We start from the raw sequence: 25,707 nt of genomic DNA on the forward strand, positions 1-25,707 counted from the left end.
TCTTGTTCCATTGGTCTATATTTCTGTTTTTCTGCCAGTACCATACTGTCTTGATGACTGTAGCTTTGTAGTATAATCTGAAGTCAAGACTGCTTTAGCTATTCAGGGTCTTTTGTTTTTCTGTATGAATTGCGAAATTTTTTGTTCCAGTTCTGTGAAAAATGCCATTGGTGATTTGATAGGGATCACATTGAATTTGTAGACTGCATTTGGTAGTATGCTGCTGCTGCTACTGCTGCTAAGTCACTTCAGTCGTATCCAACTCTGTGCGACCCCATAGACGGCAGCCCACCAGGCTGTCCCGTCCCTGGGATTCTGCAGGCAAGAACACTGGAGTGGGTTGCCATTTCCTTCTCCAATGCGTGAAAGTGAAAAGTGAAAGTGAGGTCGCTCAGTCATATCCGACTGAGTGACCCCATGGACTGCAGCCTACCAGGATCCTCCATCCATGGGATTTTCTAGGCAAGAGTACGGGAGTGGCTTGCCATTGCCTTCTCCGATTTGGTAGTATAGTCATGTTCAAATTATTGATTCTTTCTACCCAGGAACATGGAATATCTCTCCATCTGTTTATGTCATCTTTGATTTCTCTCATTAGTGTCTTATAATTTTCTGTGTACAGTTCTTTTGTCTCCTTAGGTAAGTTTATTCCTAGATATTTAATTATTTAGGTAGATTCCTTTAATTATAAGGTAGATTCCTTCTACCTCAATGAAGAGTTTTAACCACAAATGGGTGCTGAATTTTGTCAAAGGTTTTCTCTGCATCTGTTGAGATTATCAGATGATTTCTATCTTTCAATTTGTTAATATGGGATATCATATTGATTTTCATATATTGAAGAATCCTTGCATTCCTGGAATAAACCCAACTTGATCATGGTGTATGAGCTTCTTGATGTGCTGCTGAATTCTGTTTGCTAAAATTTTGTTGAGGATTTTTTCGTCTATGTTCATCAGTGATATTGGCCTGTCGTTTTCTTTTTCTGTGTTGTCTTTGTCTGGTTTTGGTATCAGGGTGAAGGTGGCCTCATAGAATGAGTTTGGAAGTCTTCCTTCCTCTGAAATTTTTTGAAAGAGTTTTAGAAGGATAGGCATTAGCTCTTCTCTAAATTTTTGATAGAATTTCCCTGTGAAGCCATCTGGTCCTGGGATTTTGTTTTCAGGGAGATTTTAGATCACAGCTTCAATTTCAGTGCTTATAATTGGGTTGTTAATAATTTCTATTTCTTCCTGGTTCAGTCTTGGAAGATTGAACTTTTCTAAGAATCTGTCCATTTCTTCCAGGTTATCCATTTTATTGCCATATAGCTAGCTGTTCATAATAGTCTCTCATAATCCTTTGTATTTCTGCATTGTCTGTTGTAACCTCCCCTTTTTCATTTCTAATTTTGTTGATTTGATTCTTCTCTCTTTTTTTCTTATGAGTCTGACTAAAGGCTTGTCAATTTTGTTGATCTTCTCAAAGAACCGGCTTTTAGTTTTATTAATCTTTACAATTGTTTCTTTCATTTGTTTTTCATTTATTTCTGCTCAGATCTTTATGATTTCTTTCCTTCTAGTAATTTTGGGGTTTTCTTGTTCTTTTTTTTCCAGTTATTTTAGGTGTAAAGTTAGGTTGTCTGTTCGATGTTTTTCTTGTTTCTTGAGGTAGGATTATATTGCTATAAACCTCCCTCTTAGAACTGCTTTTACTGCATCCCATAGGTTTTGAGTTGTCGTGTTCTCATTGTCATTTGTTTCTAGAACTTTTTTCATTTCCCTTTTGATTTCTTCAGTAACGTGTTGGTTATTTAGAAATGTGTTGTTTAACATCCACTTGTTTGTGTTTCTTACAGTTTTTTTCTTATAATTTATATCTTACAAATCATAGCATTGTGGTCAGAGAAGATGCTTGATATGATTTCAATTTTCTTACATTTTACTGAGGTTTGATTTGTTACCCAAGATGTGATCTGTCCTGGAGAATATTCCATATGCATTTGAGAAGAAGGTGTATTCTTCTGCATTTGGATGGAATGTCCTGAATAATGTATCATTTAAGACTTGTGTTTCCTTATTAATTTTCTGTTTTGATGATCTGTCCATTGGTGTGAGTGGGGTGTTAAAGTCTCCTCCTATTATTGTGTTACTGTCAATTTCTCCTTTTATGTCTGTTAGTGTTTGTCTTATGTATTGAGGTGCACCTATGTTGGGTGCATAGATATTTACAATTGTTATTATGTCTTCCTCTTGAATTGATCCTTGATCATTATGGAGTGTTCTTTCTTATCTCTTGTGATCTTCAAGGTCTATTTTGTCGATATGAGGATTGCTACTCCAGCTTTCTTTTGCTTTCCATTTGCATGGAATATATTTTTCCATCCTCTCACTTTCAGTCTATATGTGTCTTGAGGTCTGAAGTGGTTTCCTTGTAGACAGCATATATATGGGTCTTGTTTTCGTATCCATTCAGCCAGTCTGTGTCTGTTGGCTGGAGCATTTAATCCATTTACACTTTAAGTAATTATTGATATATATGTTCCTATTGCCATTTTCTTAAATGTTTGGGGTTGATTTTGTAGATCTATTTTCTTCTTTTGTATTTATTGACTATAGAAATTCCTTTAACATTTGTTGTAAAGCTGGTTTGGTGGTACTGAATTCTCTTAACTTTTGCTGTCTGAAAAGCTTTTTATTTCTCTATCAATTTTGAATGAAACCCTTGTCAAGTACAGTAGCCTTGTTGCAGCTTTTTCCCTTTCAATACTTTAAATATATCTTGCCATTCCCTTCTGGCCTGAAGAGTTTCTGCTGAAAGATCACCTGTTAAGTGTATGGGGTTTCCCTTGTATGTTACTTGTTGCTTCTCCCTTCTCTCTTTCTTTGTGTTTAGTCTTTGTTAGTTTGACTAGTATGTGTCTTGGCATGTTTCTCCTTGAGTTTATCCTGTATGGGACTCTTTGTTCCTCTTGGACTTGATTGACTATTTCCTTTTCCATGTTGGGGAAATTTTCAATTATAATCTTTTCAAAAATTTCATACCCTTTCTTTTTTTCTTCTTCTTCTGGGACCCCTATACTTCTAATGTTGGTGCATTTGATATCATCCCAGAGGTCTCTGAGACTATCCTTAGTTCATTCTTTTTACTTTATTCTGCTCTTCAGAAGTTATTTCCACCATCTTATCTTCCAGCTTACTGATTCGTTTTTTAGCTTCAGATATTCTGCTATTGATTCCTTCTAGAGTATTTTTAATTTCAGTCATTGTGTCCTTTGTCTCTGTATGTTTATTCTTTAATTCTTCTGCTGCTGCTAAGTCACTTCAGTCGTGTCCAACTCTGTGTGACCCCACAGACGGAAGCCCACCAGGCTCCCCCATCCCTGGGATTCTCCAGGCAAGAACACTGGAGGCTAGGTCTTTGTTAATTGATTCTTGCATTTTCTCCATTTTGTTTTCAAGGTTTTTGATCATCTTTACTATCATTATTCTGAATTCTTTTTCAGGTAGTTTGCCTATTTTCTCTTCATTTATTTGGACTTCAGTGTTTCTATCTTCTTCCTTCGTGTAGTATTTCTATGCCTTTTTGTTATTTTTTTTAACTTATTGTGTTTGAGGTCTCCTTTTGCCAGGTTTCAAGGTTGAATTCCTTCTTCCTTTTGGTTTCTGCACTCCTAAGGTTGGTCCAGTGGTTTGTGCGAGCTTCGTATAGGGTGAGATTTATGCTGATTTTTTGTTTGGTTGTTTCTTTTTCCTCTGATGGACAAGACTGAGTGAGGTGGTAATCCTGTCTGCCGATTATTTGGTTTATATTTTTATTTTGTTTGTTGTTTAGATGAGGTGTGTCCTACACAGGGTGCTACTGGTGATTGGGTGATGGCAGGTCTTGTATTCAAGTGGTTTCCTTTGTGAGTTCTCACTGTTTGATACTCCTTAGGGTTAGTTCTCTGGTGGTCTAGGTGTTTGGAGTCAGTGCTCCCACACCAAAGTCTCAGGGCTTGATCTCTGATCAGGAACAAAGTTTCCACAAGTGGTTTGTTATGGCATTAAGTGAGATTAAAACAAATATCCAAAAATGAGAAACCAAAGATGAACCCCAGACAAATGGCAGTTACAAAATCAGGCAAATAATATTTAAAATAATGGAATATACACATATACATATACACCCATGAGCAAGGTGAAAACAGTCCAACAAAATTAAAGTGCAGTAGATGGTCTTGCAAACAAAGTAAATCAAAATTTATATTACCAGTTAAGAACAAAAGTAACTAAAGCACAAAATGGAAAATAAAACTAAAGCAAGGTGCCAGTTGGGGAATAAAGCATTGAAAACAAAACTAACAAATATGTTAAGAGGAAAGGAAAGAAAGAAAGAATAGATATGCAAAGTCAAATAGAGGTAGACAAAGAAGATTTGTATACATTAAATATAAACTTCAAGGGGAAAAGAACAGTAGGAAAGCCAAACAAAGGAATAAATGTAGAAAAAATGTAATAGGTTTTTTTAAAAATTAAAATTATAAAAAAGAGAAAAGAAAGAAAATGGAAGAAGAAAGAAAAAAGAATGGAAAACTTCACAGAACTGCAAAAGCCCAATGTAGTGGCAGAGGTTTATAGCAACAATAAAAAGTGTGACTGAATATACACACATACATATATACCCATAAGCAAAATCAGAACAGTCCAACAAAAATAAAGTACAATAGATTGACCTGGCGAACAAAGGAAACCAAAAATTATATCTACTGGGACAAAACTAACTAAAGCAAAAACTGGAAAACAAAACTAAAGCAAGCTACCAATTGGGGAATAAAGCAATGAAAATAAAACTGACAAAATGTTGAGAGGAAAGGAAAGAAAGAATAGTTATGCGACGTTAAATAGACGTAGATGAAGAAGATTTATATATATCAAAGATTAACTGGAAGGGGAAAAGAACAGTAGGCAAGGAAAACAAAGGAATAAATGTAGAAAAAAATAAAATAGGCTTAAAAAATTAAAATTTAAAAAAAGATAGAAAAAAAGGAAAACTCCACGTAACTGCAAAAGCCCAATGTAGAAGCAGAGGCTTATGACAGTAACAAAAAATGTGACTGAGGAAAAAAACGAAAAAAAAACAAGCTCAAAAGCTTAATTAGATTTCATAGTGCCAATAAGATCAACAACTACAACGAGGGGAAAGAATAAAGGGGGGAAAAATCGAAAAGAATCTACAGAGAAAGTTAAAACATAAGAATAATAAATGTTTTTCTTGAATCATTGCCATCAGAGTCCTTTCCCTGGCTGGGAGTCACAGTTCATCTCACCTCCCTAGGATGCCTTCCAACACTGTGCTGATCTCTGGACATGCTGAGGGGGCAGCTCAGATTCTAATCTGGTCCTATTCCTATGTGTTCTTGCTTCCAAAGTCTACAGCTATCAGAACTTGTACATTTTCTTTTGTGGGAGCTCTCAATGACCTTTCATATATTCCATCAACACAGAGTCTGCCTAGTTGATCATGTGGATTTAACCTGAAGCTTGTACAACTGGTGGGAAGATTTTGGGCCTTCTTCCTTAGCCACACTGCCCCTTGGTTTCAACTGTGGTTTTATCTCCACTTCTGCATGTGGCTCGTCCACTGGGGTTTGCTCCTGAGGCTGCCCTAGAGGACTTAGGTTTGCTTCTGTGAGGGCCAGGTGTGGAGGTGGTGCAGCTGTTTGGGTTGCAGGGGTTCTGGCAGCACCAGGTACTCAGGGGAGTTGACGGCCTGGGCAGCAGGAAATATAGTGCTCTAGCAGGGTATGGCAACCAGTATTGGTCAATACACTCCAGTATTCTTGCCTGGAGAACCCCCTCCCTGACAGAGAAGCCTGGCAGGCCACAGTCTACAGCGTTGCAAAGAGTTGGACACTACCAAAGCGACCCTGTACACAAAGATGCAAGACTTTTTTTTTTGCCTGTGGCAGCTCTGCCCCAGTGACAGTTGAGCATGAAGGCAGTGCAGCTGCTTGGCTTTCGGGGACCCTGGTGGTGCCAAGTGTGCAGGGACACGGACTGCCTCCACCACAGGAATTATGGTCCTATCAGAGCCTTTTTTTGTGCCTCCTGCAGCTAGTGATCAGAAAGCCTCTTTGGCCAGTCTTTCTTCTTAGCTCTGCCCATTAAGGCACTTAGAGGGCTCCCTTGCCTGGGGTCCTTCTCTGTTGTTCAGAGCATCAGGCACATAGAGGGTCCCCCCCGGCTGGGATCCTACTGTGTAGTTCAGTGCCTTAGGCATTTGATGGGCTAGCCTCTCTATTGTTCAGCTGCTGATGCTGGCCTGTGGGGATAGAGAGGCTATAGTGATGGCTCCACCCCCTACACATGACTAAGCAGTATCGCCTTGTTTAAGTGGCTGCCCGGCTTTCCTCCACAGGCATTTCCCATCACAATCTCCTCCCTTCCCTCCCCTGGATCCATCTCTCCACAGTCAACAGCAACCCTTGTCCTGGGATGGCTCCACACTCCCCAAACTCCAGGTCCCACCCCCTGTGCCTTCCAGGGGACCAGCATTCCTGTCCAGGGTATGTATGTTTGTGGCAAGGTCTGTCTGAGTCTCATTCCATCTAGGCTGCCACAGATCAGCTGTTTGACTCTCAGCCTTAAACGTTTTTCCTCTGACTCAGACAATTGCCCCGATGTGGGTACTGGACCCCAGCTTCAGTTCTCCCACCTGCCGAGGGCAGGTCCAGTCCTACTAACACTCCTGTTTTTCCCCCTAGTTCCTTCGTCCTACCGAGTTTTGTGTGGTTCTATATATTCTTTTCCTCTGGTCAAGTACTCCTGTCCGCTCTCAGCTGGTGTTCTGCATGCACTTCTGTGTCTGAAGGTGTATTCCTGATGTATCCATGGAGAGAGATGTACTCCATGTCCACCTACTCCTCTGCCATCTTGCTCTCCTCCCATAAAATTTCTTAATATTAGCAAATAGAATTCAACAATACATAAAAATAATTTTACATTATACCAGAAAGTGAAAGTGTTAGTCACTCAGACATGTCTGACTCTTTGTGACTCCATGGACTGACTCTGTGACTCCAGGGAAGAATACTGAGTGGGTTACCATGCCATTCTCCAGGGGATCCTCCCAACCCAGGGATCAAACCCAGGTCTCCTGCATTGCAGGCACAATCTTTGCCATTTGAGCTACACAGGAAGCCAACATTTCAGAATGCTAGCCTAGTTTTGCAGGAGAAGGAAATGGCACCCCACTCCAGTAGTCTTGCCTGGAAAATCCCATGGACGGAGGAGCCTGGTAGGCTGCAGTCCATGAGGTCACGAAGAATTGGACACGACTGAGCGAATTCACTTTCCCTTTTCACTTTCATGCATTAGAGAAGGAAATGGCAACCCACTCCAGTGTTCTTGCCTGGAGAATCCCAGGGATGGCAGAGCCTGGTGGGCGGCTGTCCATGGGGTCACACAGAGTCAGACACGACTGAAGCGACTTAGCAATAGCAGCAGCAGCCTAGTTTTGTAATTAGTTATCAGCCAATATAATCCACCATCTTAACAGGCTAAAGAAAAAAAGGTCACATATTCATCAATGCAGTAAAGCATCTGATAAAATTCAAACTCATTCATGGAAAATAAAACAGAAGAGAACTTCCTGAACTTGGTAAAAAGTATCCAAGAAACACCTACAGGTATTTTTTAATGGTATAGCCAATAGTGAAAGATTGAATGCTTTCCCCCTAAGATTGGACTAAGGCAAGGATGTCTGTTCTTAGCACTCTATTTCAAGATAGTACTGAATATTCTAACCAGGGCAATAAGGTAAGAAATGGTAATTAGAATACAGACTAAAAATAAAATTGCCCTTTAGAGCTAGAAATTCCCAAGGAATCAATCAAAAACTCCTAGAACAAGTAAGGTTACAAGATACAAGATAAATATACCCAAAGCAACCATATTTCTATATACTAGTATGGATATGTGGACACCAAGATTAAAAACAAATTACTAAAAAAATAAAAATAAAAAAGAAGTACTTTGAGGGTAAAACATGAACATGAATTGTGTGTTGAAAACTACACAGTGTTGATGACAAATCAAAGCTTTAAATAAATACATACCATGTTCATGCATTGGAAGACTCAATATAGGAAAGACATTAATTCTCCCCAAACTGATAGTGATTTAACACAGTTTCTGTCAGAATTCCAATGATATCTTTTGTAGATATAAAAAAAATTTTAAACATGGAAATATAAAGGAACCAGAATAGCTAATGCAATTTTTAAAAAGAATAATAGTGGGAGGAATTAGTCTACCTGATTTTAGAACTCAATACCTACCATACTCAAGACCATAGTATTGGTGAAGAGATAGACACATAGATCAACAGAACAGAATTAAAAAGTATAAAAAAGAAAAGAAATAGGTCCACACAAATAGGCTCAAATGATTTTTGACGAAGATAAAGGCAATCCAACAGAAGAGAGGCAGCCTTTCAACAAATGGTGCTAGAAAAATTGGACATTCCTAGGAAAAAACTAAAACCTTGACCTAAGTCTCCTACTTTATAGAAAACTTAACTCCAAATGGATCATGGATTTCAATGTAAAACTATAAAACCTTTAGAAAAAAAATAAAAGAAAATATTTGGGACCCAGGGCTAGGCAAAGAATTCTTAGACTTGACAACAAAACAAAATCCAAGAGAGGAAAAAATGACAAATTGAACATTGACAAAATTCAAAACTATTGCTCTGCAAATGATCCTATTCAGAGAATGAAAAACCAAGCTACAGACTAGGAGAAAATATTTGCAAACCACATATTTTACAAAGGACTAGTGCATATTATATGTAGAGTTCTCAAAACTCAACAGTACCAAAGCAAGCAACTGTATTCAAACGTGGGCAAAAGACATGACGAGAAATTTTATGAAAGATACACAGGTGTCAAATAAACATGAAAAGAAGTGCTTGTTAAATGAAACTACCCTATGCTATCTCATACCATATGCACACACACTTCTGATGGTTAGAGACCTAAAGGTTTATATCCTCTCCTCTGTAACCCCACAGTGCCTCTACATTGTCTATGTTGTAGTGAAAAAAAGAAAAAGTGTGTAATATGTCCCTTAGTTATTTCTCTATTTCATGCTAATGAGAAAAAATAGAATCATATATAAGAAAGAAATACAAACCGACATCTCCTTCGACCTCTTTTTTCTTCACCCGCTTAATCCTCTTCTTTAGCACCTTCATAAGGAAATTAGCAAATTTATTGTTTTCTCCAAGCGCTGTTTGGAAACCAGCATAGAGTGCTTTTTCTTGGTCCTGGAGCTTGGCTACTTCATTCTTTTTCTCTTCCATCTCTTTAAGAGTTTCATTTATTTTCCACTAAATGAAAGAGAATATGAACAAATGATAAAATATTTCCTGATAAATCGGGTTCAGAGAATAATGTACATTACAGTGTAAGGTTACAGGCTACAAACATTTTAAAATCTTCTTAATAGAAGTTTACATTTCTGATGTTTGCAGAGTCATTCATTTGGTTAAAATTTATAATTCTTTTGTAAAAGTCAATTAAGGTCAGAATCAGATAAGACAGATTTTTTTGATGTTTAACTTCCTCAAAAAACTAAATTAATTTAAAATTTTTACTTATATGCAAATGTCAGCTAATATTTTTCTGTGTGTGCTCTCAAAAAAGATTCTTTCATATCAATACAAGATACCTAAAACAAAAAGGCAAATTTGCTTATAAAGCTGATACATCTACAAATTGACATCACTATTGTGTATGCATTATCTAATAGATTCATTCTTCCTTTATGACAAAGATAGATGGTATAATTAATCTCCTTAAATTTACATATTAATATATATAATAATGAACCATTTCCTGTGCTAGTCAATTATGTATTACTCTGAAAGTAGCTACATATTTAAGAAATTTACCAACTCCTTTTCCAAGTATGTTCATTCATAATGATAATATATAATCAAAACTCAACTTCACATGATAACTACTAACAACAATTTTAAATCCATAGGTAAACAAAACATAAGGGTCACTTTTGAAAAATTTATTCTCCTACTTTATAAGATATCGGATCAAATTCTTTTAAAATTATGATTCACTGTTCCCTGAGCAAGGTTACCAAAAATAGAGAGCAAACAGGAATAACAGGAAAAAGGAGGATGAAAAGAAGACAAGAAAGAGATGCAGACTAGAACAAGGCGGGAAATTAAGAAGAAGGAAAGAAGAATCGAATCCCCTCCATAACTAAGGCTGTAGCCAATTAGCAATCTTTTGATCATTCATACTTGCATGTCCTGTTCCTCTTTGTCTAAGGAATTAACACGCTCTTGAAGTATGTTCTCCTGTTTTTCAAAGTTCTTCAGGAGAAGCATTTCTTGAAATAATGTGACATGGTGCAGGTCAGATAATTTCATCTGAGTATCTAACTTCAGTTTCTGATGTCTCAGGAGACGGAGTTCTGCATCAAAAGTGACAATCAGTTCTTTGATCTGAGGTAGAAAAAGATTTGAGGGTATGTTAGAAGCTTAAAACAGGTAAGAGCATCTTTAAAACTATCCAACAATACTGATTTGTTTGGGTAAAAGCATTTTGTTTATTCTGCCCTTATTTTGGATGGAAAATTATAAAGGTGGGTGAGTAGGCACATGTGTATGTATGTAGTCACATAAATCAGTTCATCAGTGGTATTAAATGAATATAAATTAAATTTATTAAGTGGTAGGAATTCTTGAGGAAGTTGAAGTCCTTCCACCTATTTCTTCATCATTGATTTACCCATTGATCAAGAATGTCCTTCCTACTTTAAATCAGAGTTTTAAAATAAATCTTGATTAAATCTTTGTTTAAATTGGAGACTATGAGCTCTTCATGGATATTGTTTATATTTGTCTCCATTCCGTCCCCACAGTATCTCTACACTGTCCTTCACACAGTAAGCACTAAAAAATTTTTACTTTCCTCACCTTATTTTGAAAAATTTCAAATCTATGGAATAGCAAATATTTTTAAATAGATAAATATAATTGTGGAACCATAAGAAATTTATTCAATCTTCTTTTCTTAGTTTATTTATAGATGAAATTGAGACTAAAAATGATTTCCTTGAGACCAAAACTAATTTTTTACAGATAAGAATTCAAGTAACTCAGGTCCTGGTCTAGACTTTATTCCACTGCCATTTCAAATGATCTTAAATCCTCAGTTTTACTTTGATTTGGACACACCTTCTCCCTTGTCCCATCCCAAAGGAGATGAAGAAAGCAAAAGACAGCCCCAAGGGCAGATTCTCTTAAAAAACTAGTACAACAGGAAGAATACACACCATTCCATGTTTTTCATTAGGCTGTACATGATGTGAAGCCTTGACTATGTAACGCCTATAGTGAGTGAGGGTTCAATCTAAGGCTGAGAAAGAGGAAGACATCTGTGAGTCTGGGGCAGTGAAACTGCTAGAGAATTTCAGAGAGCTAAAAAACAGAAACAAAAAACAAACCAAGGAAAAAAAAAAATTAAACTTTTAATGTTTGACTATAGACTAAGCGGGTTCCCTTTTAATGCTTGCTTAATAAGTCTGAATTATTTTTAAGCTTCTTTGGAGACAGGACTATATTGTCTTTAGTGCAACACCATTCTGCAACTATACCACATAGGTGTCCAAGGTTGTAAGGGTTATGCTTGTTTTATTCTCACTACACTTCATACCTGTAAACTTTATGAAGATAGAGCACATGTCTGACTTGGGAACTGTTGCATCCCTACTACCTAGCTTACACTGTTTCTGCACATAGAATGGCCAATAAATATTTGTCAAATTAATAACTAGTTAAAATTAAATCAATCAAAACTTTTTACAGAATATCTACTATATGTCTGGAATTGTCCTAGACCCTTCAGGGGACTCAGAAGTATATGTGACCCTTCCCTCAAGAACTGTATGATCTAATGAAATAGAGAATAAAGGGAAAAAAAATCAATAAAACTAAGGCTGGTCTTTGAAAAGATAAAATTGACAAACCTTAATCCAAATTCATCAAGAAAAAATGGGAGGTGGCCTAAGTCAATAAAATCAGAAATTAAAAAGGAGTACAACTGACACCACAGAAATGAACAGACCAATTACCAGTAATGAAGCTGAATCGGACTGGATAGCTTCACAGGTGAATTCTATCGAACATTTACAGAAGAGTTAACAGCCATCCTAAAAATATCCCAAAAAATTGCAGAGGAAGGAACACTTCCAAACTCATTCTATAAGGCCAGTATTATCCTGATACTAAAACCAGACAAATAAATCACGCAAAAAAGAGCATTATAGCCCAATATCACTGATGAACACAGATGCAAAAGCCCTTAACAAAATATTAGCAAACTGATCCCAATAGTACCTTAAATAATCATACATTGTGATCAATGAGATTCATTCCAAGGATGCCAGGATAATTCAGTAGACACAAATCAGTGCGTTGCACCACATTAACAAATTGAAAAATAAAAGCCACATGATTATCTCGCTGCAGAAAAACTTTTGACAAAATTTAACATCTATTTATGATAAAAACTTTTTAGAAAGGGGGCAGAGAGAGAACTTAGCTCAACATAATAAAAGTCATAATATGACAAATCCATAGCTAATATCATACTCAAAGGTGAAAAACTGGAAGCATTTCCTCTAAGATCAGGAACAGGACAAGGATGCCCATTATTGCCACTTTTATCCCACATAATATTGGAAATCCTAGCCACAGCAATCATACAAGAAATAAAAGGAATCCAAATTGAAAAAGAAGAGGCAAAACTATTTCTGTTTGCAGATGACATATACATAGAAAATCCCAAAGACACCACCAGACAACTACTAGAGCTCATTAATGAATTTAGTAAAGTTGCAGGATATAAAGTTAATAAATAGCAATCTTTTGCATTTCTATATACTAAAAATTAATTATCAGAAAGAGAAATTAAGGAAACAATCTCATTTACCATCACCTCAAAATGAACAAAATACCTAGAAAATACCTAGGGAGGTAAAAGACCTATACTCAGAAAACTCTAAGAAACTGATGGAAGAAACTGAAGACCACAGGAACAGATGGAAAAAGATACTATGCTCTCGGATGGAAAGAATCAGTATTGTTAAAATTACTGTACTATCCAAAGCAATCTACAGATTCAATGCAATCCCTATCAAAATACCAATAGCAATTTTCATGGAAACACAATTTTTTTTTAATTTGTATGGAAATACAAAAGACCCCAAATAGCCAAAACAATCTTGAGAAAGAAAAACAGAGCTGGAGGAATCATACTCCTTGACTTCAAGATCATACTACAAAGTTGTAATGATGATCAAACAGTATGATACTGGCACAAAATCAGACACATCAATCAATGAAAGGGAACAGAGAGCCCAGAAATAAACTCAGGCACATATGGTCAATTAATCAGTGGCAAAGGAGACAAGAACATACAATGGAGAAAAGTCTCTTCAATAAGTGATGCAGGGATAACGGGGCAGTTATATATAAAAGAGATTGAACATTCTATAACACCATACACAAAAATAAACTCAAAATGGGTTAAAGACCTAAATGTAAGACTGGAAACCATAAAATTCTTGCAGGAAAACATAAGTATGATTTATCTTTGACATAATATAGCAATATTTTTTTAGCTCTGTCTCTTATAGCAAACAAAAACAAAAATAGACAAATCTAATTAAGCTTAAAAGCTTTCAGATAGCAAAGGAAATCACCAAAAAAAAAAAAAGAAAATACAACCTACTGAATGGGAGAAAATACTGGCAAATGATATGACTGATAAGGGGTTAATATACAACATGTATAAACAACTCATACAATTCAACATCAAAAAAATGATTTAAAAATAGGCAGAATACCTGAATAGACATTTTTCCAAAGAAGAAATGCAGGTTGCCAATAGGCACATGAAAAAATGCTCAGTATCACTAATCATTAGGAAAATGCAAATCAAAACCAGTGAGATAATCACCTCACACCTCATAGAATGGCTATCATCAAACACACACACACACAAATATCAAATATTGTCAAGAATGTGAAGAGGGAGGTCTCTCAAAATGCATCCTAAGGAAGCAACACTTAGGAAGCAACATAAGTGTCCATAAACAGATGAATAGAAAAAGAAAATGTGATACATACATATGTGAAATAGAATACTACTCAGCCATATAAAAGAATGAAATTTTGACATCTGCAATAACATGGATGGACCTGGGAAATATTATGATTAGTGAAATAAGTCAGTCAGAGAAAGATACATATCTTCTAGTCAAGGCTATGGTTTTTTCAGTGCTCATGTATGGATGTGAGAGTTGGACTGTGAAGAAAGCTGAGCACCGAAGAATTGATGCTTTTGAACTGTGGTGTTGGAGAAGACTCTTGAGAGTACCTTGGACTGCAAGGAGATCCAACCAGTCCACTCTAAAGGAGGTCAGTCCTGGGTGTTCACTGGAAGGACTAATGCTAAAGCTGAAACTCCAATACTTTGGCCACCTCATGCGAAGAGTTGACTTACTGGAAAAGACTCGATGCTGGGTGGGATTGGGGGCAGGAGGATAAGGGGACGACAAAGAATGAGATGGCTGGATGGCATCACCTACTCGATGGACATGAGTTTGAGTGAACTCCGGGAGTTGGTGATGGACAGGGAAGCCTGGCGTGCTGTGATTCATGGGGTCGCAAAGAGTCGGACACGACTGAACTGAACTGAACTGAGCAGTAATATGTGGAATCTAAAAAAAATAAAGCAAACTAGTGAATATAACAAAAAGGAAACAGAAATATAGACAGCAACATAGTGGTTACAAGTCGGGGGAGGAAAGAAGAGAGGGGCAATATAAGGGTATGACATTAATAGGTATAAACTATTAGGTATAAAATAAGCTACAATGATTATTGTGCACCATATTTTATAGTAACTACAAATGGAGTATAACTTTAAAAACTGTGAATCATTTTATTATACATCTGTAACATATAACATTGTACATCAACTATACCTCAATTAAAAATTGTATAATCTAAGTTATAAAACAAAACTAACAATACAAAACAGCAGGAAAAATAAGTATAAAGCATGAGGTGCTGATTGTAAGTGCAAATGGAGTTTAGAAGAAACGAGAGTATGTAGTATGGGCAGAAGATCATGGACAGAGTCTGGAAGTGAGCTGAGTTTTAAATGATGGCAACTTTGAAAGGAAGTCATTGCGGGTAGAAGGAAATAGCAAAGAAAAACGCACAGATGAAACTCAGAAGGAGGGAAGTGAGTGGGGAGAAACAAGAAGACTGAGAAAACAGGACTGGAAGAAGTAGACATAGTGGTGATGAAGAAGGTTGGGGGCAGGGTAACAGGGGGTGCCTTCAGAGTGTGGCCAGAAAGACACTGAGCAAGGGGACTCTGTACGACTGGCAGGAGGGAGCTTTCAATCCAAGAAAGGACTTTTTCCTCCCCTATTCAGAGCACCTCCTGCACACAACTGGCCCCAACCTGGCCCTGATTTTCTTAGAAATAAAAATATTTGCTATTCCATGATTCTGAGGCTAGCTGTTAACCGTGAACACTCCCACTAATAGGGCAAATCATACATTAGAGAAAGAGCAGGGGTGAAAGGCAGATGGTGCCTCACTTTCACTGGAAGGTTTTAAATCATGCTCCATCCATCATCTGAAAGCTGCTCCATCACTTCTTTAGCGTGACTTTAGTTAGATACCAATTAACATGGATTTGCCTTTGACTCATAGCTTTTCAAAAAGAAAAACATTGACAAGCTCCAAAGTTCTGTGCAGAACAGAATGATTTTCAGAGGTCTAGGGATGGAGAGGGAAGCCAAGCTATCAGTGAGTTATGGACTGGTCAGAATTTAGAGGGAGGTTAATATAGAGAAGTTAAAAATAAGTAAGAATCTAGATCAAGCTCTTCCATCTTTCAGCTTTAAATAAGCAGTCGCATTTCTTACCCGATTGATCAAATACTGTTGCATGTACACGTGTTTGATCTCCTCCCTCTTCATAATCTCCAGCTCCACATCAGTTGGATCTGCTCTTTCAAATTCTATGAACTTTGGAAGGTCCAGACTGAATGCTGATGCTTTTGATGCTCTAGACAACGAATCACGTGTCGTTAAATCCCCCTCCTTTCCAGAAGAGAGTTTGAGGAAGCCTCCAGCTGAGCCTGCAAATGTTGTCTGTTCCACCCGGTGGGCCTTTTCACCCGGACTTTTCACCCTCTGTTGCTTAAAAGCTAGGAGGGTTTCATCATCATACTGAAATCTCTTTTCTGGAACTTCTTCCGGGTGTATCTGAGGGACCTGGGGAATGGGCAGGTGCTTGGATACAGGAAGAGTCGACTGAATGTTCTTCAGTTCTTGCACCAGACACTGTATTTCCTCAATGACAGCCACCTTAAGGTCTCGAAGAGAGATGATGCTCTTATTCATGTGCATTTTCTTTGAGTAGGCCTGAGAAAAGGAATAGGAGGGAAGCGAAATGACAACAAAACCACAAAGGGCAGCCTGAAATAAGACTTGATTTTGTCCCTTGACTGGTATGCCTAGCAAAATTCGAGAAAAAAAAATCTTTCTGATCATTCCTGTTCACTACCAAGTTATTTTCTCTGATGGTTAGGCTTTTCCCTATTTCATCTCTCCATAAGGGGGAGACAGTCTGGATATGACCTCTGGTGTCCCCCAACTAGCTTATCAGGCTGGGTTCCCCTGTCCTCCCACTACTCACAGAAGTCCTTCCTGAGCTCCATACTCAGCCAGATTCCAGGAGGGGGAAGGTCATCCTTTGGTAAGGAACACACAAGTAACCATCCTTCTCTGACAGAAACTCAGATCTCATGGGCTTAGACTCAGGGGTATCCACCTAGTATCAAACTACAGTTTAACCTGTTTTAATCCTGTATCTTGACCACGTAATGTCTGTTACTCCTTGTGCAGGCAAGGTCACGATTCTGAATTTTAGTATCACGTCACACCAAGAGATTCCTGGATTCTTCCTTGGTTCCTTCTCCGTTTATCTAAGCCAAGCTACACCCCTGCTTCTACTTCCTGGTGCCACAGGTGCTTCCTCACTGCCAGTCCTCTCCCCGGTCTGTCTTTCTTAAATGTGTTTACCAGAGCCTATAATCACATGCAGCCCTACTCCTGTGTGCAGTTAGGCAATTAGATGGCCCAAAAGCTATTAAGAGTAACTCTGCATAAATATACAGGTTAATGAAAATTAAAGATCAAAAGGCACTTATTCAAGTAGTCTCATAAAACTTTCAGTGTATTTACAAGCTACTGCAACAAAATAGAGGACACGATTTATATACTTAAGAATAAACCTTTAAAGCATTAAGATTTAAAGTCAAAATCCAGCCCTTGGGTGAGTTGGGGCCACGTCTGAAGTATCTGGAGGATTGAAAATTAAGCTGAGAAGAACAAACCCAAACCAGCCTGATGCCTATAAGGCCTACGTCTTTGAGGAGCCCTATTTACATACCAAGCTTCTTTTTCTAGTTTTCCAAATATCTCACACACTAAATACTAGCCACAGGGAGGGGGATGTATAAGATACTGTTTCTAATATGTTTGAGGAGGGACTTCCCTGGTGGTCCAGTGATTAAGACTCCATGTTTCCAAGGCAGGGGGTGTGGGTTAGATTCCTGGTCAGAGAATTAAGATCCAACATGCCATGTCTATGGAATGGCATGGCATGGCATGGCATGGCATGGCATGGCACATGTCTGGTGCCACTAAAAATTTTTTTCTTTTAATTTTTTAATAAATAAAATGCTTGATACTTTTCAATGACTTTGAATTTAACCATGATAAGAATGACTGCTTATAAAGCAATCATCCTTCAATAAAAAATAATTTTTTAAAAAAGAATGACTGCTTATTAACTCTCTAAAGAAGACTAGACATGTCTTGTCTTATTGTTGTTCATTGGTAGAAATACTATATGTTTTTAATAGACAATACAACTGAGGTTTTGGGGAGATTTACATGACTAGCCAAGTTTATATAACTATTAAGTGGCAGAGATTAAATGGAACAGAACTCTGATCTTCTGACCTGTGGACTAGTGTGTTCTATATTATTTAATGCTATTACTTTAATAAAATAGATTTCAATATAGTGCAGTTCAGTTCAGGACATCACACCTGTCCATCATCTCTAGCTGGACCATGAAATTTCAGGTTGGCTGACTGGCAAATTGTGGTTGAAAAAACATTTCTCTATGAGAAAGGATGACACATGATAGTTGAAACAGAAATTTCCTTAGACAAACAGCTAGAAAAACAATCCAAACTGTCACTAATATAATGTTAAAAATGTCCATTTGATCAGAAAAATATAGTTATGGGCTATGAAAATTTACCTGTGGCTATGAATTGCCATACTGGAATCTCTGATGCTGGCGAGTACAGCATCTTTGGTGAAATTGGAAGAGACACTCCTTCCTCAAGATACTTTATTTACATTTTTCAGAAAATTATAAAATATTCAAATGTACTATACCTGTGGTATAACTTAGCACTCTTTCCAATGTGATGCCTTGAAATGGGCAATGTGCAGAGTCATACTAAATGACCATATACAAAAGTCTCCTCAAAATATTAGCTCAGATGCCATTTGAGCCTCTGAATATGAAAAGTCACTTGTCAATTCAAAGTAAGTAATTACTATGACAAGGAGAGGAAACTTTAGTACAAAAATAGGTATGAGAGATCAGGATGACTAGAAGCAGTTTGAAATAACGCAGAGAGAATCAAAATGGAATATATCAATTGTTTAGTATTGCATCATCTACAAAAATCTGGAAGTCCTTCAAACAAAGGCTAAACACAGTAGCCTCTTTTCCTAAGTTTCTGGTAGTCCACAGCAGCCAAAAACACTATCCAACAAGGACGTGTTTAAATTTCAGAGGTTCAAAGTCCCTAAAATATAATGCTTTCACCCACGAAACTGGTATTGAACCAAAGAACTAATTTGAACAACTGGTTCTGCGATGTTAATTCCGTTCCGTCGCTCAGTCGTGTCCGACTCTATGCGACCCCGTGGACTGTAGCCTACCAGACTTCTCCGTCCATGGGATTCTCCAGGCAAGAATACTGGAGTGGGTTACCGTTTCCTTCTCCAGGGGATTTTCCCGACCCAGGGATCGAACCCGGGTCTTCCGCATTGGAGGCAGACGCTTTAACCTCTGAGCCACCAGGGAAGCCATGGATAAATCTCTTATCTTTGGGACTCAATTTCCTCATGTGTAAAAATGGGCATTACTCTAGGAAAATGATGAAGGCCTTTTCCAATTCTAAACTTCTACGATTGTATATCCTTATGGATCAGATAACAAAATGGGTGGTCTGAGCAGAATTTTAAAAAACAAACAAACAAGGACTGTCTGATTGTCATGAAAACTGTGGGTGAGCACCATGGAGTCTAGGTGTCCCAGTTCCTCCTCCTTCTTGGCGGCATTGACTCTCATGTGTTCAGGTATCTTATAGTCTGAGGCTGTCTTCAAATTAAAGTCTCCCATAAATAACTGGGCCTCCTTGATGGCTTGAACATCTTTGGGATCTTCGTAGTCATCATCAGGTTTACTCTTGTACCTGTCAGAAAAACCGAAAACACAGCCATAAACATAAACTCCAACTTTTCTACTTTATTCTAGGTATAGAATCAAATTCAATCATAAAGCAAAAGCATAATTCTGAGTCTGTGGTGCAATTTCAGATAAAAAAAAAAACTTACAATTCCTCCCATTCTTTTTTTCGTTGCTGAATCTTCATTTGGGCCCTTTCAGCTTTTAATATAAGTTTCCTTGTTTTCTCAATTTGATTTTCCACCATAATTTCACTTAGGGTTTTAGGCCGAAATTTCTTCCCTTTCTCTATGACTGATTCTTCTGGCACACTAATACTTCCACCTATATAGAGAGCCAACAGTTTTTTTCAATCTTTTTGGAATATCAAGACAAAACTCAAATATTGTTTTCAATCTGTCACATTTTAAAAAATCCAAGAATATACTGAATTCATAGTTATGGTATATATTAAGCAATTACTATGAATTAAACCCCACCATAAGTACTTTAGAACACCAAAATAAAGCGATCTAAATCACACTTTTTACTCTTTAGAAATTTATTTTAAAAAAAACTGGTGATATAAGCCATATATTAAACAAGAAAAGAACATGATTGTGAATAACAGACTACTGGCAGATACTGGGAAGCTGGGAAAGAGTTCTGTAACATGATGATGGGGGAAGAGAAAAGCAAGTGAGTCCTATTTGATATGTAATTTGAGGTGATATATACCAACTGTAGTGGTCTGCAGCCAATTTAAAAACTTGTCAGAAACACACAAATCTAGAACTTAAAATTAATGGCTTTATCACAGACATGTGAAAAGATGCTCAACATTACTAGTCATCAGGGAGGGTGTTAGTCATTCAGCTTTGTCCGACTCTTTGCGACCCCATGGACTGTAGCCTGTCAGGCTTCTCTGTCCATGGGATTTTCCAGGCAGTAATACTGGAGTGGGTTGCCATTTCCTCCTCCAGAGGATCTTCCTGCATTGCAGGCAGATTCTTTAACATCTAAGGCACCAGGGAAGCCCAGTCATCAGGGAAATGCAAATCAAAAACACAATAAGATATCACCTTACACCTGTCAGAATGGCTATTATCAAAAAGGTGACAAATAACAAGTGTTGGTGAGGAGACAGAGAAAAAGGAACACTTGTGTACTGTTGGTAGGAATCTAAGTTGGTGTAGGAAATTCCTCAAGAATTAAAAACAGAACTACCATATGATGATCCAGGATTCCACTTTTGGGTATTTTTTCCAAGGGAAAAAGTTCAACTAACACAAAAAGATAAATGCACCCCTATGTTCATTGCAGTATTATTTACAACAGCCAAGATATAGAAGCAAACTAAGTGTTCATTGATAGGTGAATGGATAAAGAATATGAGGTATACACACACATAATAGAACATTCAGTTCAGTTCAGTTGCTCAGTCGTGTCTGACTCTTTGTGACCCCATGAATCACAGCACACCAGGCCTCCCTGTCCATCACCAACTCCCGGAGTTCACTCAAACTCATGTTCATTGAATCAGTGATGCCATCCAGCCATCTCATTCTCTGTCGTCCCCGTCTCCTCCCACCCCCAATCCCTCCCAGCATCAGAGTCTTTTCCAGTGAGTCAACTCGTCGCATGAGGTGGCCAAAGTATTGCAGTTTCAGCTTTACCATCAGTCCTTCCAATGAACACCCAGGATTGATCTCCTCTAGAATGGACTGGTTGGATCTCCTTGCAGTCCAAGGGACTCTCAAGAGTCTTCTCCAACACCACAGTTCAAAAGCATCAATTCTTCGGCGATCAGCTTTCTTCACAGTCCAACTCTCACATCCATACATGACCACGGGAAAAACCATAGCCTTGACTAGATGGACCTTGGTTGGCAAAGTAATGTCTCTGCTTTTTAATATGCTATCTAGATTGGTCATAACTTTCCTTCCAAGGAGTAAGCGTCTTTTAATTTCATGGCTGCAATCAGCATCCACAGTGATTTTGGAGCCCAAAAAAAATAAAGTCTGACACTGTTTCCACTGTTTCCCCATCTATTTGCCATGAAGTGATGGGACTAGATGCCATGATCTTTGTTTTCTAAATGTTGAGCTCATTCAGTTCAGTTCAGTTCAGTCGCTCAGTCGTGTCCGACTCTCCGCGACCCCATGAATTACAGCACGCCACATAAAAAAAGAATAAAATATTTCCATTTGTGACAACATGGATGACCTAGAGAGTGTTATGCTGACTGAAATAAGACGAGAAAAACAAATACTATATGATTTCTCTTATATGTGGAACCTAAAAAATCAAAAAAAACAAATAAACATAACAAAACAGAAATAGACTCATAATACAGAAAACAAATAGCTGGTTGCCAGAGAGGAAGGGGTCAGAGGATGAAATAGGTGAGGGAGATTAAGAGGTACAAACTTCCACTTACAAAATAAATGAGCCAGGGGGATGAAATGGACACCACAGGAAACAGTTAATAGTGTAGTAATAACTTTGTATGGTAACAGATAATAACTAAACCTATCACAGTGATCATTTTGTGATATATAGAAATATGGAATCACTATATTGTAACCTGGAACTAACACAGTTTTGTACGTCAATTATACTTCAGTAACAATTAATTGTTAGAAGGCAATGGCAAGCCACTCCAGTACTCTTGCCTAGAAAATCCCATGGACAGAGGAGCCTGGTGGGCTACAGTCCATGGGGTCGCTACTAGTCGGACAAGATTGAGCAACTTCACTTTCACTTTTCACTTTCACACGTTGGAGAAGGAAATGGCAACCGACTCCAGTGTTCTTGCCTGGAGAATCCCAGGGATGGCGGAGCCTAGTGGGCTGCCGTCCATGGGGTCGCACAGAGTCGGACACGACTGAAGTGACTTAGCAGTAGCAGCAACAATTAATTAAAATAAAACTATTAGTTTTATCAACTATAAGTACCTACTAGAGGAATTATTCAATCTTTGTTCAAGCATATCAAACATAGAGATATACTTTAGATATACATGAACAATGTTAAATAATATTGATGGTTACCATTTTATTTCATATTTCAAATATATGGTACTGTGGAAAAATAAATTAAACATGCCCTGGGTGGCCACAGAAAGATTTGATAATTAAAGTGTAATTCGTATATATAAAATAGATAACCAACAAAGACCCACTGCATAGCACAGGGTGCTATCCTCAACCTCTGTAATAACCTACAAGGGAAAAGAATCTGATTAATGAATATGTGTGTGTGTGTGTGTGTGTGTGTGTGTGTGTGTGTGTGTAAACAATCACTTTGCTGTATACCTGAAACACAACACTGTAAATCAACTATGCTGCTGCTGCTGCTGCTGCTGCTGCTAAGTCACTTCAGTCGTGTCCGACTCTGTGTGACCCCATAGACGGAAGCCCACTAGGCTCCCCCATCCCTGGGATTCTCCAGGCAATAAAAAATAAAAGTATAATTTGATCAGATCCCCCCAAAATGGTAGAATTCAGAGAGGAGAGGAGTGAATTGGTCACTTCATTAGGAACCTGCATGTGGACGTTTCAGATATAATTAGGAAGTAGCAAGCAGGACAATAAGCGAAATGTGCCCGTCAAGCAGTATGAGAAGACACTATTGGGGATAAAATAGAGATATGTTGCAGAAGGATTAAATATGTGATAAGGGTTTCCGAAGTTATCCTAGAAGCAGAAAGAAGCCATTAAAGGTTTCTCAATGAAAAGAGTGAAACAGTAATAATGTCAGTACTGAATCATGGGCTCTAGCCTACATCTGGCCAGGCTGCAGTGCCCTTTACCCTTGACTAGGCTCTCTACATCTGTTCCCAGAATTCCTGTCTTGCTCCTTCTCACCCCAGTCACCCTGTGGGCAGTCACAGGAGGCAGGGATTAGAGATTTATTTTCACACCTGTATTCTCAGCTTGTCGTTCTGTTTAACACATATGTCCTTGGAAAGAGTGTGAGTTGTATTCTAGCCCGACACTCTGGGGTGGGGCCCAGGAGTCTGGGAACAAACAGTTCCTAGGAAAACTAGCATCTGGGAAAATCCTAGATTTAAGAACAGTTGGACAAGGGAAGCAAGAAATCAGTAGTACTTGGTGCTCTTATCCACCCTTAGTCACATGACTGGGAATCAGAGGTTCTGCTCACAAAAAAAGAATTCAGTTTTGAAATGTTGATAAATATGGACTCAAAAGCCTTCTTGTCATTTAGGTTACCTGTATCTCTCTGGCTATCCTTTCTTCCAGTTCCTTCTTTTTCAAACCTCTCAAATTTGCTTGGTCTTCTCTCTGATTGACTTGCTCGTTTGGTCTTGGAGTATTTAGAGGGTTTCACGAGCCTGTAGGAGGATATCTTGTGATCACTCTGAATGGCATGAACTACAATAGTATCGCCTTCCAATGAATTGCGAAATCTGGGGGAAAATAAGGACTTGTAATAGTCACCATTTCAATCATGCTGCACAATTATTACACAATAAAATAAGATCACAATGTACTATGCTGATAAACAATACCATTATATCATGTTGAGTCCAAAATTCAACCATGTGTATACCAACAAGGATGTAGTGGAAGTTGAATAGTACTTAAAGTAGAATTTTCTAATGAAAATACTAAACATCTCATTATTAACAGCATACCATGGATGTTCCAGTATGTAGAAGAGTCAAAATTTTCAGACAGACTGCAGTTTATGGTAAGTGGATCATATTAAACTCTGAGGAAGTGCAATTCATTTTCCTATTATCTCATATAATAGATATATAAAATAATACATATTTCATATAGTTATATAGATAATATATGGGGAGATGATAAATGTATATCAAATATTATCCTATTTTCTCTATAAAAACATTAAGCTCAGAAATTCACACTACTTTCTGGCTCACCTTCCTCTTATAGCCTATAGAGATTTATCTTTTAAAAGTTCATCAATTTCACTGTTGCTATTTTTTTGGCAGTGGTTCACATTTCCTCATCTTTTAACTTTAGGATTTAATTTAATTTATTTATGTAATCATTCCTTTAAAATGTCTGTTGCATCTAAGTTGATTTATAGATTCAACATAATGGTTACCTGACTTCTGAAAAAAGCATCACTACAATCCAGTGAGGAAAGAATGTACGTAGCAGCAAATGATAGTAGGTCAACTGGATATCAATATAGAGACAAAAGACACTTGATCTCTCTTACAGCACCCACAAAAATTATTCAAGGCAGAAAACGGCAAAACAGTAGAGCTTCCAGAAGAAAATGGAGGATTATTTCATAACTGGAAATAGGCCAAGAATCCTTAACTACCGTAAAAGCACTAACCATAAAAAGTTAGTGAAAATATAGGGACTTTCCTGGTGGCCCAGTGGCTAAGACTCCACACTCCCAATGCGGGGGGCTCAGGTTTGATCCCTGGCCAGAGAACTAGATCCCACATGCGGCAACCAAGATGCGGCACAGCCAAATAAATTTTTTTTTAAAGTTAGTGAAACTGTTGATAAAGTGAAAAGAAAAACACCAGTAAACTGAACTTTGTCAAAATTAAAAACTTCTGTTCAAAAAGACACTATAATGAGGATGAAAAGACAAGCTACAGAGTAGAGCAAGATATTTTACATGCATGCACAGATATGTCACTATATACATGTGTCATGTATATGACAAAAGTCTCATCCAGAATATGACTACCACAACCCAAGTTTTAAATGAGCAAAAGGCTTGAACAAACATCTAATGAAAGAGAAGAGACAAATAACCAATAAGTATAGAAAAAGGGAGTGAAAATTGTCACTCATCCAGGAAATGTCAATTTAAATCACATTGACACACTATTACAGAATAACTGAAATGTAAAGACCTGACACTGCCCAGTGATGGCAAGCATGAGTGTTACAGGTTGAATTGTGTCACCTAAAAAGAATATGTTGGAGTCCTAACCATCCCAGGTGGCTCAGAATATGACCTTATCTGAAAACAAAGTCTTGACAGAGGTAATCAAGTTAAAATGAGATCATTAGGGTGGATCCTCATCCAACATGCCTGGTATCCTTATAAAAAGAGGGAATTTGGATGACCACA

The 25,707-nt window shown here is 37.7% G+C and overlaps 1 protein-coding gene across 7 annotated transcripts in view; it reads right to left on the reverse strand.

Annotated features, from left to right (window-relative positions):
* The window catches only part of CFAP44 (cilia and flagella associated protein 44), a 148,057-nt gene that overhangs the window by 34,762 nt on the left and 87,588 nt on the right, over positions 1–25,707 (reverse strand). For all 7 annotated transcript variants that reach the window (XM_088837006.1, XM_088837002.1, XM_055424566.2 and 4 more), the window contains 6 exons: positions 23,847–24,043; positions 19,782–19,956; positions 19,462–19,639; positions 15,996–16,496; positions 10,285–10,488; positions 9,156–9,351 (listed from right to left, as the gene is read on the reverse strand). In XM_088837006.1, coding sequence (XP_088693132.1) covers positions 9,156–9,351; positions 10,285–10,488; positions 15,996–16,496; positions 19,462–19,639; positions 19,782–19,956; positions 23,847–24,043 — 1,451 coding nt within the window. The remainder of the gene's footprint in view (positions 1–9,155; positions 9,352–10,284; positions 10,489–15,995; positions 16,497–19,461; positions 19,640–19,781; positions 19,957–23,846; positions 24,044–25,707) is intronic.

The sequence above is a fragment of the Moschus berezovskii genome, chromosome 1 (genome assembly GCF_049115385.1).
Source record: "Moschus berezovskii isolate FMDL1 chromosome 1, NW_MosBer_1.0, whole genome shotgun sequence".
Lineage (NCBI taxonomy): Eukaryota > Metazoa > Chordata > Mammalia > Artiodactyla > Moschidae > Moschus > Moschus berezovskii.